The sequence below is a fragment of the Podarcis gaigeae genome, assembly GCF_964106915.1.
Source record: "Podarcis gaigeae genome assembly, chromosome: 15".
NCBI lineage: Eukaryota > Metazoa > Chordata > Lepidosauria > Squamata > Lacertidae > Podarcis > Podarcis gaigeae.
The window spans coordinates 19,688,898-19,705,038 of NC_139692.1; the positions used below are offsets into that span (position 1 = coordinate 19,688,898).

General features: G+C 44.2%; 1 protein-coding gene across 11 annotated transcripts in view; it reads right to left on the reverse strand.

Annotated features, from left to right (window-relative positions):
• The window catches only part of NCAM1 (neural cell adhesion molecule 1), a 216,291-nt gene extending 202,931 nt beyond the window's left edge, over nucleotides 1–13,360 (reverse strand). For 5 of the 11 annotated variants that reach the window (XR_014558241.1, XM_083713940.1, XM_083713937.1 and 2 more), the window contains exon 1: nucleotides 12,749–13,360. Coding sequence is in view for 10 of the 11 variants with exons in the window: in XM_083713940.1 (XP_083570066.1) it covers nucleotides 12,749–12,836 (88 nt within the window). In the remaining variant the exon portion in view is untranslated. The remainder of the gene's footprint in view (nucleotides 1–12,748) is intronic. The other 6 variants (XM_083713932.1, XM_083713935.1, XM_083713938.1 and 3 more) reach the window with 6 other exon arrangements.
• Between the last annotated feature and the right edge of the window lie 2,781 nt (nucleotides 13,361–16,141).

The following is a 16,141-nucleotide window of genomic DNA, read 5'->3' on the forward strand; positions in this document are numbered from 1 at the left end:
CTTTCATAGCTAATCCTTTAGTACAGTAATCTGCATTTTTTTTCTTTTAATCAACTCTAGCCCAGAGGCATTGCACAGGTGGCATTTAAAATTAAAAACCCAAAAGCAGAGGCTTCTCTTGTTGAGGAGACCTTTCCCTTCTGCAAGTAGAATCAGGGATTTAAGGGTACATTAAGGGTGTAGGAAAGTATGCAGGTTTCTCTAACCCTCCAAATGTTTTAGATGACAGCTCCCATCATCCCAACCATTGGCCCTGCTAACTGGGGCTGATGGGATTCCTAATCCAAAACTTCTAGAGGGAACCAGGTTGGGAAAGGGTAGTCTACAGCTTAGTCTGTATCATGATGCACCCATTATAATTCTTCCAGTACTGTTGCAAAATGTATACATGTAAATACATCATGGAACAGCAGAGTATGCTGACAAAAATATGTGGTGTATGGGAAGCAGGTACGATCCTGCCAACTCTTGGCTCTTGCTATATTTCTATCTTTTCAATTTTCTACTACTTCCTAAATTATTTGGGGGAGTGGGGGAGAGACAACTGCTGTCTGACTGCAACCATAACACAAGAATCATTAGCTTTGACCCAAACCTTAATCTCCCCCTTCTAATCTTTGTATTGCTACACTCACAGTCTGAGCCATAAAACCAAGAGCATTATTTCAATCTGAAATATCATCCTTTGATTTCTTATATATTCTTTATTTGGGTGCAAAATCTGGTCGCTGTACTATAAACTGAAAAACAAATACTTATAGATCAGCTTTCCCCAAAGTGATGCCCTCCAGATGTTTTGAACTACAACTTCTACCAGCTAACATAGTTGATGTTATAGTCCAGAACACCTGGAATACACCAAGTTGAGTAAGGCAGTAACAGATAGATATTCCCGCACTTAGCAGTGGTTCTGTAAGACAGTTATAAATACAGTGTATTAAAAGCGTTTGAAAACCTGCCATTTGGCATTCAGGGTAACATCAAAAGGCAAAGCTACTAATGAGCAGCTGCAAGAGAGAAGCAGTGTTTCAACACTACAAACAGGAAAGGGCATAATAGCAGCAGCACCAACCCCAACTCATTTGCATCACTTTGCATCAGCAATAGCTTTAAGGTTTGACACTGTGCTTTTCCAAACAAAGGGACCACAAACAGTGCAAATCTGACCTTCAAAATTTACTGCTATGAATTTAATGCCTAACAAAAGATATTGTTACCAGCCACCCCAATCTCTGCCAAGTGGTGCAAGAGATTCCAGGGGTCTTGGCACCAGAGTTTGTTTTCTTTGGAATGAGGCATGGCAGAGTCAGCAGTGTCTTTAAGAAATATGGTTTATTTACACATATTTACACTTGAGTGTTGATGGAGGGAATGCAGAACATTACACCCCAAGGCTGTCTCTTGTTGCTCTCATCATAGCTTCAGCAAGCTTGGGTCCAGAACAGAAACCAATCTTTGTGTAAAGCCTATCCCAGCCACCCCCGCATGGAGTTCTGGCCCCTCCCTTCTTCCCCCAAAGCCTTACAAAACACAACTCCCCCTTCCTGTTACACCAACACACACCATAACCCTGGCAACCTCTCCCTCTGTGCCTGGCAGAGACTCCTGCCTGGTTGATGGTTTCCATTGAGGGGCTAATGACCGGCCATCAGCACCATTGTTTCTTCAACAACCCACCCACAATGAGCCATCACCAGGTTGGCCTCATGAGGAAATCAACTGGTGTTATTTTCATCCCTTGGGTGTAAGGGGTATTAGGGGAGGGGTAGTACCTCTTATAGGGGACATGTGCCTCTTCTGGGGTAATTTATCCAACTTTGGTCACTGCCCTGCACTCAGCTCTCACCTGTGGTTCCTAGAAGCTGTCAGCATGTGACAGCAGCCACACCCTGGGAAATGGCTTTGACTGGCTAGCTAAACCAGGAGAGGGTAGCTGATTGGTCTCAAATCCTCAGTGAGTTAGGGACATGCCCTGCATGCAAAGACGAGCTCTGGCAAATTGAGCGGACAAAACTAACAGTAGGTCCAACAGTCAAGAAGGCAGTTTCTGCATGTGCTGTAGACAGAAGTGAGGGGTAGAAGGGGCTCATCAACCTGGGAAGATAGCCTATCTAGGAGAAGGAAAAGTCTGATCCTAAACCTCCACTGCCTTGCGGGATTTCTTCGGGAGAAGAAAAGGCTACGTAAACCCTACAGAAATCCAAAGTGGAATTCCCAATGTGGTTACAGAAGAGTTTAAAATTGAAAAAGGAACACAACAAGGCTGCCCTATTTCCCCTCTGCTATTTATCTCGGTTCTGGAGGTGCTCTTGAATATGATCAGAGGGGACCGGTTGGTGGAAGGAATCCAGGTCGGAGCGAAACAATACAAACTTAAAGCTTTTGCAGATGACCTAGTTTTGACCCTGCAGGAGCCAGAATCTAGTACGAAAAGAGTATTACAACTGATTCAAGATTTTGGTCGGGTGGCGGGATTTAAATTAAACAAACAGAAAACTAAGGTGTTGGGAAAAAATTTGACAGATTCAGAGTCAGAACGGTTTCAGAGAGAGACAGAACTAACTGTGGTTAAAAAAGTAAAGTACCTAGGGGTAAACACAACAGCAAAAAATCTGAGTCTTTTTAAGGATAACTATGAAAAATGTTGGTCTGAAATTAAGAGAGACTTAGACAGTTGGACAAAATTGAAACTTTCTTTGTTAGGCCGAATTGCTGCTATTAAGATGAATGTATTGCCAAAAATGTTGTTTTTGTTTCAAACACTACAGATTGTGGACAAGACGGAGTGCTTCCGGAAGTGGCAGAGAGACATCTCTAAGTTTGTCTGGCAGGGCAAAAAGCCCAGAATTAAGTTTAAGATATTAACTGATGCGAAAGAAAGAGGGGGCTTTGCCCTGCCAGACCTAAAGCTGTACTATGAGGCCGCAGCTTTCTGCTGGCTAAAAGACTGGCTACTTCTCGAGGACACTGACGTTTTGGATCTGGAAGGTTTTAACAATGCTTTTGGTTGGCATGCATACCTATGGTATGACAAGGTTAAGATCAATAAGGCCTTTAAGAACCATATTGTCAGAAAAGCAGTGTTTAATGTCTGGACAAAATATAAAGACTTATTGGAAAATAAAACTCCAAGGTGGCTTTCACCGCTGGAAGCTAAGGTCCGAAAAAGACCCAATATGGAGGCCAAATGGCCAAAATATTGGGAAATATTAGAAAAAGATGGAGACAATTGGAAATTGCAGAGTTTGGAGAAAATGAAGGATAAAGTGCGAGACTGGTTACACTACGCTCAGATTAATGAAGTTTTTAAAAATGACAAAAAGTTAGGGTTCCAGGTGGAGAAATCGAAATTGGAAACAGAACTGTTAGAACCTAAGACTAAGGTACTTTCAAGAATGTATAACTTGCTGTTAAAATGGAATACACAAGATGAAATGGTTAAATCGGCTATGATAAAGTGGGCACAGGACATTGGGCATAATATCATGTTTGAGGACTGGGAAAGGTTGTGGACCAACGGGCTGAACTTCACTGCATGTAATACTTTGAAGGAAAATGTAATGAAAATGATATATAGATGGTACATGACCCCAGTCAAACTTGCCAAAATATACCATTTGTCTGATAACAAATGTTGGAAATGTAAAGAAAATGATGGAACATTCTTTCACCTCTGGTGGACCTGCCCTAGAGTGAAGGCCTTCTGGGAAATGATATATAATGAGCTGAAAAAGGTATTTAAGTATACCTTTACTAAGAAACCAGAGGCCTTCCTTTTGGGTATTGTCGGTCAGAAGGTGTTAAAGAAGGACCGAACATTCTTTATGTATACAACAACGGCAGCAAGGATACTCATCGCTAAGCACTGTAAGACTCAAGATCTACCCACACTGGAAGAGTGGCAGATGCAACTGATAGACTATATGGAACTAGCCGAGATGACCGGCAGAATCCGAGACCTGGGAGAAGGTTGAAGAAGATTGGAAGAAATTTAAGATTTATTTAAAAAAGCACTGTAATTTGGTTGAATGTTAAGATGGAGGCTAGATCATAAATAATTGAGCACCACTAAATTAGACCTAATTAGGATGATAAGTGAGATTGAGGAAAAATCATAAACTTTTGGGAGAATTATTAGATTATATTCTAAATGAATGGGACACAAGAATGTAAACAAGATGATAAATTGCGGGCAAGAATTGACAACGATGCAAGTGGGAGCGGGAGACGTGAGGGAGTCCAAAGAAGTTAAGAAATTATGTTATGATATATGTTACATTGTTCATTATTTTTGCATTTATGTATAAAAATCTTAATAAATATATATTTTTTTTAAAAAAAGAAATCCAAAGTGGAATTCCTAGGACGGTTGAATGGCTCCTTGTATGCCTCCTTCCAGTAACTCCTGATGCTAACTGTATTGCCCGGTTTTCCTTTGGGTCACATCAGCAAGGCTGTGAGAGGAGTCTTGTCTGCGGAGTGTAGGACCTCCATACACATATCTACTATAGAATATGAACCAAACCTAAATTCTATGATCTACTCATTTAAACATAATCCATCAGGGGTGATTCACACATGTAAAAAAGATTATGTACACAGATCATCCTTCTGACCCTAGCAGTTCATGCTTACCAAAGCCATATCTGAGGCTGCTTCCATTGTTCTTGATCAACAATGATCACTTTTCCTTGGAGGGGAAGGAATGATTCCAGATACCCACTTTATTCTCTCCTCCAATAAACAATAAGCGCTGCCAAAAAAAATGCCAGTATAATTGCACTCAGAAGAGACCCCTCATTGTGGCAAACTTTGACAACTCCTGGTATTGCATGCAAAGCTATATGGCCCCATTAATTCTCCCAGGTAATAATAGATGGTATGTGTAGTATACATACCAAAATCTGCCTTCCCAAAAATGTGCTGTTCAAGATTGGGAAAGTATTTTGAATTCTTAGGAGCCAGTACTGATTTTTTAGGCAAGAATGTTAAAAAAAAAGTGTTGAGGTGAACAGACTCCTGGGGTTCCTTGGGCTCTGACTTCATGTATGTGTACATCCCAGTCATCCTGTAACATCTGCCCCAAAGGAGCACAAGGTAGACCAGAAATTTGCTGCTGACATTTGAACTCCCTATAAAAATGTTATAATACTTCAAAAACTGCACACACGCTAATAAAACCAGGGGGCAGGAAACCTGCATATACCTCAAACTCCTTCAGGGATCAATAAAATGAGGGGTGGTGTTCTTTTTACATCAAGAAACATAAAGTGTGCTTTTTGTCTCATTTGGCTGCTGTTTGTCGTTCCCTCCAGACTTGATGGTAGCAGGTGCATTTTCTCCTCCTCCCCCCACATCAATTGTTTCTGGTCTCTTGCCATCCGACCCATTGTAGTCTATATCTTCTTTTAAGAGTAAAGTGCCAATTTTTATTTTCTCCTTATAGCAAAATACATGATACAGTATCTGTAAAATATATATATCTGGAGCTCTGCCAGGAAAACATCAAGGCAATTTGCAATCTGGAAAACAGCCATAATCCTTGGAAGAATTAAAATATTGAAATTCATTAAATTAAAATTAACTGTCCCTTTAAAAAAAATCAACTGGTCAAGACCAAGATCCTCAAGTCTGCATGTCGATATGTGGAAGGATTATATATAGAAAACACTCTATTATTTAAGAAATCGTATAGTACTCAGCATGAGCACACAAGAAGAGGAGCCATCTGCTGTATCTATAAATGAAGGCCTGCATTATGAAAGGAATATTGTTTTAATCTGAAAAGTAAATTAGGGTGTCGCTATCCCTGGACACAGAAAATGTAAACAAAAGGGAAGGTGATTTTGAAAGATGGGGTGGGCAGAAAATAAGCCTTTATTCCCACCCCACCGGGTGATCACAGCTGAGAGTTTATTGAAGGCTTCTTCACTACACCCCTGCAGCTATCTCCTTTTTCTGCTTTCATTTAAGCTACTGTAAATAGGAGACAGTTTTGTTTTTAATTGGTATACTATGGTTGATGGAACCCTCTAGCCACCATTTTGTCTGTCTTTTGTTTGCAGCCATATTTCCCCCAAGAGGAAAGGCTTAGTACATTAAAACAGTTCCGTTGTTCTATGAAAGGAAAATGTTGCTCGTGACAACAAAATATGGATTTCACTTTTTCCTATTTGTAATTGGCTTCTCCATTTTATGTTTGTTGAAACGATTCCTGCATTCAGCTCATGCAGCTCCTCAAGAACCCTGGACCATTATTGTAATCTTTTGTAACACTACTGCATAAAACATCCTTTAAAACAAAGAAGTGACAAATGAACATTTGGGTGCTCACTTCTGGGGAAAATAAATTGCCTCCCCCATTTCAGGGATGGAGAGTCTCAAGCCTATGGGCTAAATGCAGTCTCCAGGTTTCTATGTGGCCCTCAAGACTGGCGATGCCCCTCGGTAGCTGTTCTTCATGCCATTTTAAAGTCTTTTTGCCTATCTAGAAAATGTCCTTGAACTCTGCTAATGCTTCTTGCTTGCCTGGGTGGAGTGATAAATAATCTAGCCTACCACACAAAGGTAAAATTCATATTTGTTGCTCTGCGTACTTTTGCCTCTGGACCAGCCCACCATTAGCAATTTGCCCCCAGAAGCTTGTCTAGAAGGGAATGCAGTCCTCAAGCTGAAAACGGTTTCACAACCCTACACTATTTCCTTGTCATCTGAAGTACAATTCATACCATGTATCCAAAAACAAGGCCGGTATTTGGTGATAGCAGTGTATTGTGGTAGGACAATATGTTAGTATGTACTGTATATGACAGCTGGGAAATGTATAAGATGAAATGCATAAGCAGTTGATTAACTGAAAGTTGAGCAGAAAGGGCAAGGAATAGGTGAAAACCACACATCTGACATGGAAGGCTAGTTTAGCAGTTTCCATAAGACAATTGCTAACCACAGTTATGTAAGAGGCAATAGCACCCTATTGCGGTTTGTTGAGAGAAATCTTAAGAACAAGGAGCAGTTAAAAGGAGGTTGTATCCATCATTCCTACACAACAGGTGTTGTGTGGTTGGAATGTATGTTCTAGGACAAGACACATCCCCTCAGAATGTGCCAACTGGCAGAAATAAAGTTGGTTGGGATGTGATTTTACTTGGAAAACAATCCCTAACAACGTTAGCTCCAGAGTTTTAAATGTTCTGTCCAGCACAGATGAGGACCAAACAGTAATTATGCTAATGATGGCAGGTGACAATCTACTGGATGCATTAGTTTCTCCAAGATCAATGGCCAATGTACCATGAATGCTGCTCCAATACTCTTGTTTTCTGATGCTTTAATCTAGATTTAAATTTTGTATATTATATGGTTTTTTTCTTTGTAAGCCATTTTGAAACACATGTGAAAAGCTGTGTGTTGTATACATTTAAAAAAAACCAAATATCTTTGAAGCTACAGTGGATGTAGAAGAACTAATTCTATATGAGGTGTTGTGGGTTTCCCATCAGATTTCTGTGAGAATACCAAGTGGTGTGTGGTAGTTGGAGCATTCTTTGGCACTGCCCTTCTTTGGGTTGGGATGTAGACTGATCTTCTCCAATCATCTGGACACTGCTGAGTTTTCCAAACTTGCTGGCATATTGAGTGCAGCACCTTAACAGCATCAGATCCTGAAGCTGAGACTCCAATACTTTGGCCACCTCATGAGATGAGAAGACTCCCTGTAACAGACCTTGATGTTGGGGGAAATTGAGGGCACAAGAAGGGGATGACAGAAGACGAGATGGTTGGACAGTGTTCTCGAAGCTACGAACATGAGTTTGACCAAGCTGCGGGAGGCGGTGGAAGACAGGCGTGCTCTGGGCCATGGGATAACAAAGAGTCAGACACGACTAAACAACAAACAAAGTGGTGTAGTTTGCCAAGACTCATCTGAATTCCCCAGCACCACCTCTAGTCAGGAAGAGGGGGCAAGCAAGGTTGTGTGTCAAAAATAACAACAGGCTGCAGTCTGAATTGAGAGAGACACAGAGAGCTGGGGTTTGGCTCTGTATGCATCTTAGGGTGCTGGGCTTCTCCCAGAGAGCTGATATGCCAGCAGCTCACTTTGTCCTGTGGAGTCTTTAACCTGTGCCACCACCCATGTTTGTAAATAAAGGCAAATATTACACAAAATACCAATAAGCTTTAATTTGCCTCATTCCAAAGGAAACCAAACCAGATCCTTATTACTCTGCTCAGAGAAGTGGCATAGACTTCTATCTTTTCATTGGTGATCACTCGTAGCCGAGTAAGAGTGTCTTCTATGAATACGGTCTTAACAGTGGGTCCGTAAGTGACTGTGGAGGCCAATTCTGGATCAGTTCTATTGGAATTAGTGGCATAGACTATTAACAGTGAGAAAAGAAGATGGAACTAAATAGGTAGGAATAATATGTATGCAAAATACTCTCTTGCAATAGATCAGGGAGGGGCAACCTGTGGCACTGGACTACAACTCCCAACATTCCTGATCACTGGGAATGTTGGCTGGGGCTGATGGGAATGGAACATTTGGAGGACAACAGGTTTCTCTAGATTCTATGATCTGTAACAAAGACTGTAACTTCTACATCTTTCTTTCTCTCAAATACAAAATATAGAGGCACAATTTTACACGATTAGTTCATTTATTGGAATCTCAACAGTGGTTGTTTGCAGACTATGTGACCAGTGGCAGACTTCGAGCTTTCACAAGAAAATTGTGCAAAGCCAAAATCCCCCCTCCCCATCTTCCATTGCCTGTCATTGTTGCAGCACCCCCTGCAGCGTCCTCTCTTGGCTTGGTGCCCAATGTGAGAGAACCAGTTGCACTTTCCTAAATCCAGCTCTGATGTGACAGGAACTGTTATTTGCACTGACCGGATGTGGTATCTCAGCAATACTGGGCAAGGTAAACCTCAGCAAAGAGCTGTTGCAGGTTGGACAAGAAGCAATAGATTCAACTTGCAAGCAGTAGTGTTTATTGTTTACAATATTCCTTTTGTAAAACGTTTTGGGTTTTTGTTTTTGTTTCACAATCAAGCAGTATATTAATTTAATAAATAAATAAATAAATAAATAGTAGATTGTCCACACAAACTATAGACTCACCTTTCCTGGAGCTTCACACGTTCACTACATACTTATGGGTGAAGTGGGTATTTTTAACCCACTTAAATGCACACAAAACTAGAGGTGGTAGCTTATGCCAGACCTATTCACGCAGAGCATAAAGAGTATATAATTTGGTGTACATAGCATAGGATCGAAACGTAGGCTGAGCTTTTGCAACGATGGGCACAAACCTGGGAGGCCTCTTACTGAAATCTGGTGAGGCAATACTATCTTTTTAGAGCGGGGTGAGGAACCTTTTCAGTCCGAGGGCCACATTCCCTTCTAGACAACCTTCCAAGGGCCATATATCAGGTGGGGTTAGAGACAAAATGGGGTGGAGGAACAAATGCAATTTTTTACCTTTGTACAGCAAGCAAGTTTCTACACACACATTGCCTCCATCCAGGCAAGCAATAAGCATTATCAGAATTCAGGGACACATTCCAGCCAGGCAAAAGCATTCATGGAGGGTGTGAATAAAGGCCAGTGAAGGGTGTGGCCTGGGGAAAGTCCCAAGGGCCAGACAGAGAAGCTGGAGGGCAACATCTGGCCCCTGACATTCCCTATCCTGGGGCAGATTTTCAATAGCACAGAGCATCATTCACGGAGCAGGGAATCACGGCAAAGTCTCCAACCTTAAGCCCAACAAGGGGGTGCTTACCATGACAGTGGCTGCAGTACTACAGTACTTGATAACAGACTTAGGAACTCCCATTTTCCATGAGGAAGGCTGACCCTTTGCCTTGATGGGACAAGGGCTTTTGTGAGGCTTTTGTAATGATGGAGAGCAGTGGCAGAAGGTGCTTCTTCTAGGCATCGGATGCTTACTTGGAATCGGTGCTCTTCATGCATGCAACATTTTTTCGCACCAACCAAATAACGTCACTGTAAGCAAAATGCCAGCCTGCATTCCCGCCCATTTAATATTTACTTGGGGGGGGGGGGACGGATCTGATAAGTTAAAAATATCCTGTTGCCAACAGCTCCTCCCCAAGGACCCCCGTTCCACAGCATCAAGCCCAGAATGCGAGGATGGCATTTGTGAGGGATCCGGCTGGCCCCATGTCAATATAACACAAGCTACTAGCAAGCCATGAAAGTGGGAAGCTTCTTCAGGTGAGGCTGCGTTTCCACGGGGGTGGTGCGGCTGAGGTATTTTTAACATTTGTCGCAGTTCTGTGGGGATTTCCGTCAACAACAAGCGAGAGACGCCTGGCACCAGGCAAGCGCGGTGCCAGGTGGGGCTGTGGGATTCTAGTCTGCCTCCTCTTCGGCTGTATCTCCATGTGGGGTCTTTGGGAGGGGAAAAACTGTACTGAGAGGAGGAGTAAGCCTTTGAGAAACAACTATCACTGTGTGAAGCTCACAAATGTCTCATTCTTGGTACGTGTGGAAGAGCTTTTCAGTGTAATAAAATAATTGGTGAGGAGGTGGAGTAAGAATCTGCTTTATAATACGCCTAACTGTCGGAAGCTGTGAAGCGTCGTGGATTTTTATTTTATTTTTTGGAGGGGAGGAGAGGCGAAGAAGAGGCATTTGGCGACATTGGCGGGCTGCCCCTCTGAGGTAATGATGCCCGTTAGGAACTGGAGGGGAGGGGGCGCTCCCGAGGGGCGGGGTTGCTCCGAACGTTGGGCTATCCAAAAAAAAGAGAGACCCTAACGGCATTTCCCGCTCGGCCTCTGCTAGGTTCTGATTGGCCGAGGCCTCAATCAACAACCCCCCCCCCTCCCTCACGCGCACACACCTCAGCCCGGGCAGTGTGGCTCGCGCTCGCCCGTCGCTTCCATCACAAGCAGAAGCAGCAGCAGCAGCAGCAGCGCGCGCGCGCGCTCTCCATCTATTGCAATGCACGCGGCAATACGCGCGCGCGCGCACAGACACACACACACGGCGCGTCCAAGCCGCTGGGGATGGAAAGCGGGGATGGGGGGGGGACGCGTTTGCACTGTGGGGAGCTTCCTCCCCCCCAGCTCCGTACCCAGATTTGATTTGATTTTTTAAAAAAAAAATAAAAAAAAGCAATTTCCCCATTTGCGCCGCCATAAAATTCACACGCAGCCCCACCTGGTCCCTTTGCAACGACGACGTCGCCTCCCTTATCCGTTTGTTTATCTATCTATCTATCTATCTATCTATTTATTTATTTAGCGAGCGATCCTGTTCTCCCCCCCCAAACTCCCGGCCCAAAGCAGGGCTTTTATTTGCAAAAATGCAAAGCGTCGATTTCCCTCCACTATCACTCCCGGCTGCAAATAATAATGATAAGAAGAAATCGCCTGTGGGGAATTTGCAGCAGCCTTTCGCTGGTGCGCCGAAGAAATAAACAGCCCCAATCGCCGCCTCGCTCGCCCCCCCCCCCCCACGCGCTTCAGCTGCTCACACGGCGGCACCATTAACACATCGCACGCAGCATCCTCAACCCCCCCCCTTCTCTCCTCCCTCCATTGTCTGCAATTGGCAATAGACACAAGCCTGAGGATCACACAAGGGGGGGGGGAGAGAGACAGGAGGGCTGATCTCGCCACTATTTGCATCTCCTCCCAATCTCCCCCCCCCCAAAAAAAAATAGAGTCATCAAACGTACCCGAGCCCCCCCCCCCATGCCCTTGGTTTACGCCCTCTCCATCCAAACACCCCCCCCCCCCGGTTTCTATTCTGATTTTCCACTTTCTGCTGTCAAACCGCTCGGTCCCTGGATCTTCCCTTCTCTTGCCAACCCCCCCCCCCAACCCTCCGCCTCGCCCGCCCCCGGTTCCAGCCAATCCCTCAATTCTGTATGCTCTTTTGAATGAGAACAATGTTGCTCGAGAAGCAAAGACACCATGCACTCAGCCCGGGGGGGGGGGCGAGCAAGGACTCCGAACAAATTCCAAAAACGAGACGCTCTCCCTCGTTCCCCCCCCCCAGCTCCACAGGGTTCCTTAACTCCCTCTCCCCCCCCCCCCCCGCCGCAACCCCCGGACCAATTCCACTCCCGGATTTTCTTTCCCTCTAGATCTCAAATTTGCAAACCGTTAACAGAATAAAGCAGAGTCTGACAATCCTCCGAAGCAGAAGGTGGTCCCTGCCATTTTTATTTTTATTTTATTTTTTAAAGACAAATAAAAATTGAGACGACACCCCCCCCCCGCGCGCCTGGTTTATTCTGAAGATGCTCGAGTTGGATCTTGGGGTGGGGAATAGGAGGGGGGGCTCATGTTTAGCATTCCGGTTTGTTGGAGCAGCACCTCCCATATGAACCAAATGTCTCCTAGCACCATCAAGAGTCACCCAAAAAATGTTTCCTTCAAAAAAAAAATGTAGGCATGCAACAAGGATGGAGGATTTGGGAAGGGGGGGAAAGCAAAAGCAACGGTCACAAAAAAATAAGAAAAACCTCACGCGTACAAATTCCACGCGACAAACATTTGGAGGAAGAAGCCAGCCGAGAAGGCAAATTGCAAAGCCCCCCGGTCTGCCATCCGAGCAAACAAACCGGATTCCATCCCTTGCTGCAAACTGAAGCCGGGGACGCGGGGCGGGGAGTGTAAGACACCAGCATCTAATCCAGAGGAAATTACATGCAAATAATCATCACTTTAAGGTTTGCTTTTTTAAAAAATGCAAAAAGGTGTACCTGCAGTCCCGATGAATAGCAAAGTCCAGATGAGATCCTTGCTTTGAAGCATTGTCATCTGCCGAATGGAGACGAAGTTTTCTTGCATATATATTTTCCTCTTTCAAATAGGAACCTGGGCCGGTTAAGACGAGAGATTCAGGTGCAAAGCGAAGAAGGGTGGGGGGAGACGTGGGAAAAAAATCCCCCCGGAACGGTGTAATATTTTAATATATATATATATATCTATTATTTTTGTCCAGCTGCTATCTAGCTGCTTTCATGAGCTGATCAGAGAATGAGTGACAGTCCCAGCCTCAGCACACAGGCACAACAAGAGATCCCTGCGCCGTCCTGGATTTGCTTTGGTGGGATTGTTGGGAAGGGAGGAGGGGCGTGGCACCTCACCGTGTTCTTCCACCCAGACTGGCCACCGAAATAGTACAGTGCAATAAGCATCAAGGAGTACTGGAGAGGAGAAGCAGATGCAACCGCCTAGAAAAGATGGACTGGGTCTTCGGGGATCTGGATTCCTTTCCAAGAAGGACTAGTGTGGCATTTTTGCCTCTTCTTTTCTCTCTCTAAAATTCTCATTTGCAGAAGAACGTGACGGCAATTCAGACGTGTGGTTTTATAGTGCTTAGGGCAACACTGGTATTATTTCTTTAAATAATAGGGGGAAACTTTCAGTGAGTTCTTCTTGCAAAAACTCAGGATGCTTTTTCTTCTGATCTGACAGATTAGTCTCCAATATCTCCTGGAGGCTAGCCATGAAATCGATCCTTTATATTTATTTAAACTTATTACAACCATGAAGCCAAAGCAGAAATCAAATAAATCAGCCCACTAACATAATAAATAAACGCAATAATAAACAAAAGCTTTCCTACCTAAACCAAGGCACAGCTTCTGTTGTGTCTCGAAAATCAAGTGTTTATCCTGTTTATTATTTAAAGTGCTACTATGTTTTAAACAACAGGGAGGGACAATTGTGCCAGAATCCCCCTTTCAGCTCTCAGCAGTGGAAAGGTTTGATCTGATCACTAAACTTGCTCAGGAGGTCTCCCAGGAACTCTGTGGTGAAATGTAATCCTGAATATGACATGGTTATGACATGGAAAGTGAAACTGGATCTGCTTTTACTTTTACTTTTTTTACAGTCAGGTGATATATAAAAGTTATGAAATAAGCCAATTGTATGCCAAAATGTCTTCTAAGCTGTTTACAACTATGAAATCAATACGTAAGTAAAATATTCAATAACAATTCCATTGGAAACTAAAACATTAAAGTATACCGTATAAAAAAGCAATTAAAAAGCAGGACAAGAGCTTTTTCATAAATAGAACAATAAAATTCTGCTCAGAGGAAGGCTTGCCTGAATAGGTGTGTCTTCAAGAGTCGGCGGGATGCCAGTATTGATGGGGTCTCTCATATCTAAGCACTAGTGCCACCATTTAAAAAGCCTGTCTCTGTGTTACCACATCGATCATCTTCAGGCTGTTGCAAAACTATCTGGGTTCTATTAGCTGACCCTAGTGCCCTTAATGGACAGTGGAGGGGAAGACAGTTTTTCAGGCAACCTGGTCCAGGTTATTTAGGATGGAACCTTAAGAGTGGCTCAGTGGCTAATAGGCGGCCAGTGCAGCCCCCCCCCCCCAGCATTGGCATGATATGTGCCCAGTGAGGAGCACCACTCATCAGCCAAGCGGTGGTGTTCTGCACTAGATGCAGCTTCCAGACTAACTGCAAAGGAATCCCCACATATGGTAGTCAAGACCTGAGATTACCAATGCCACAGGGACCAAGATATTACTGTCCAGATGCACCAGCAATCCAGTTGGTACACCACCTGAAGCTGATGACTCTTCATCACAGGCCACCTGGTCCTCCATGAACAAAGATGGTTCAAAGAGCACCCCTGAACTTCCTAACCTCTTCTTTCAGAGGCAGTGCAACTCCATCTAGAACTAGCAGAACCCCTAATTCATGGGCCTGGGAACCACTTACTGTTGATCTATTACAATCTCTGGCATTCATTAAACACCCAGAAGAAGAAATACCCTGACGAACTAAGGCCTTATCTGCACATTTCAAAGCACCTACATGTGTCAGAGAAAAAACTGCACACTCGGGTTTGAGTGTGTGCGGTGGTGCAGCTAAGTGATTTTAGACTCCAGGCTTAATGTTCTTAGGGGGAGGAACACCTCTTTAGATGGTAATATGTATGACTTCAAAATGTAATGAAGGCCGCTGTGTTGTGTTTTGGGCACTCTCCTGCCCAAATGAGGCTTTTCAAGTTCTGTGTGCAAATCCTCAGTCATCCTGAGACAAGAGCCTCTCTGTTTCCCCCTGGGTCAGGAAGCAGTGGAGTTGTTAGTGCTGGGCAGGGCACTACAGTCTGAGGAGCCCACAGTCTGAGGAGACACCAAACAACATCACCCATTGGCAACAGTTGCGTCCACCACTTTTGCCTCACAGAATGCTGTGCTTCTACACCAACATGGTATTAACAGCTAGAGTGTGGGACAGAGACCTGCAAGACAGGGACTTTTAATCCCCACTCAGTCATGAAGCTCACTGGGTGACCTTGGGCCAGTCAATGTCTCTCAACCTAACATACCTTACAGGGTTCTTGTGAAGGGAGATATGCCAGCTTGAGCTACTTGGAGGACAAGGTGAGATACAGTTGTAATGAATGAATGAATGAATGAATGAATGAATCAATAAATATGAGACTCTAGAAATGAAGATGGCAGCCCAACTGTATTGAGATTTGCTCCACAGCATGCCCATCAATGCCATGCTACCTATTAAGGTGGCGAGGGCAGTGGGGAGACTGACTAGGAGGTACAAGCAGGTGGCACTGTGCTCTAAACCACTGAGCCACTTGGGCTTGCTGATCAGAAGGTCGGCGGTTCAAATCCCCATGACGGGGTGAGCTCCCATTAGTCGGTCCCAGCTCCTGCCAACCTAGCAGTTTGAAAGCACATAAGCGCAAGTAGATAAATAGATACCACTCTGGAGGGGAAGGTAAATGGCATTTCCGTGTGCTGCTTGGTTTCAGTGTTCCATAGTGCCAGAAGCAGCTTAGTCATGCTGGCCACATGACCCGGAAAAACTGTGAACAAACGCGAGATGAGCACCGCAACCCCAGAGTCATCTGCGACTGGACTTAACTGTCAGGGGTCCTTTACCTTTACCCTTTTACAAGCGTGGAAGTGAGTCCCTGTGACTTTTCTCAAAATTCCTCAAAATACCGAGGTTGCTGGACATTCTGGAGCCTGGCAACCTCCTACTTTTCCAAGGAGATCCCAAGTTCCAAGTCTGAGCAAGGCAGAAAACACAACCCCATTGATTTGTTCAGGTATATTCCTCAAGGTAGGAATGAGGTAAATGCAAGAGAAATAGCCC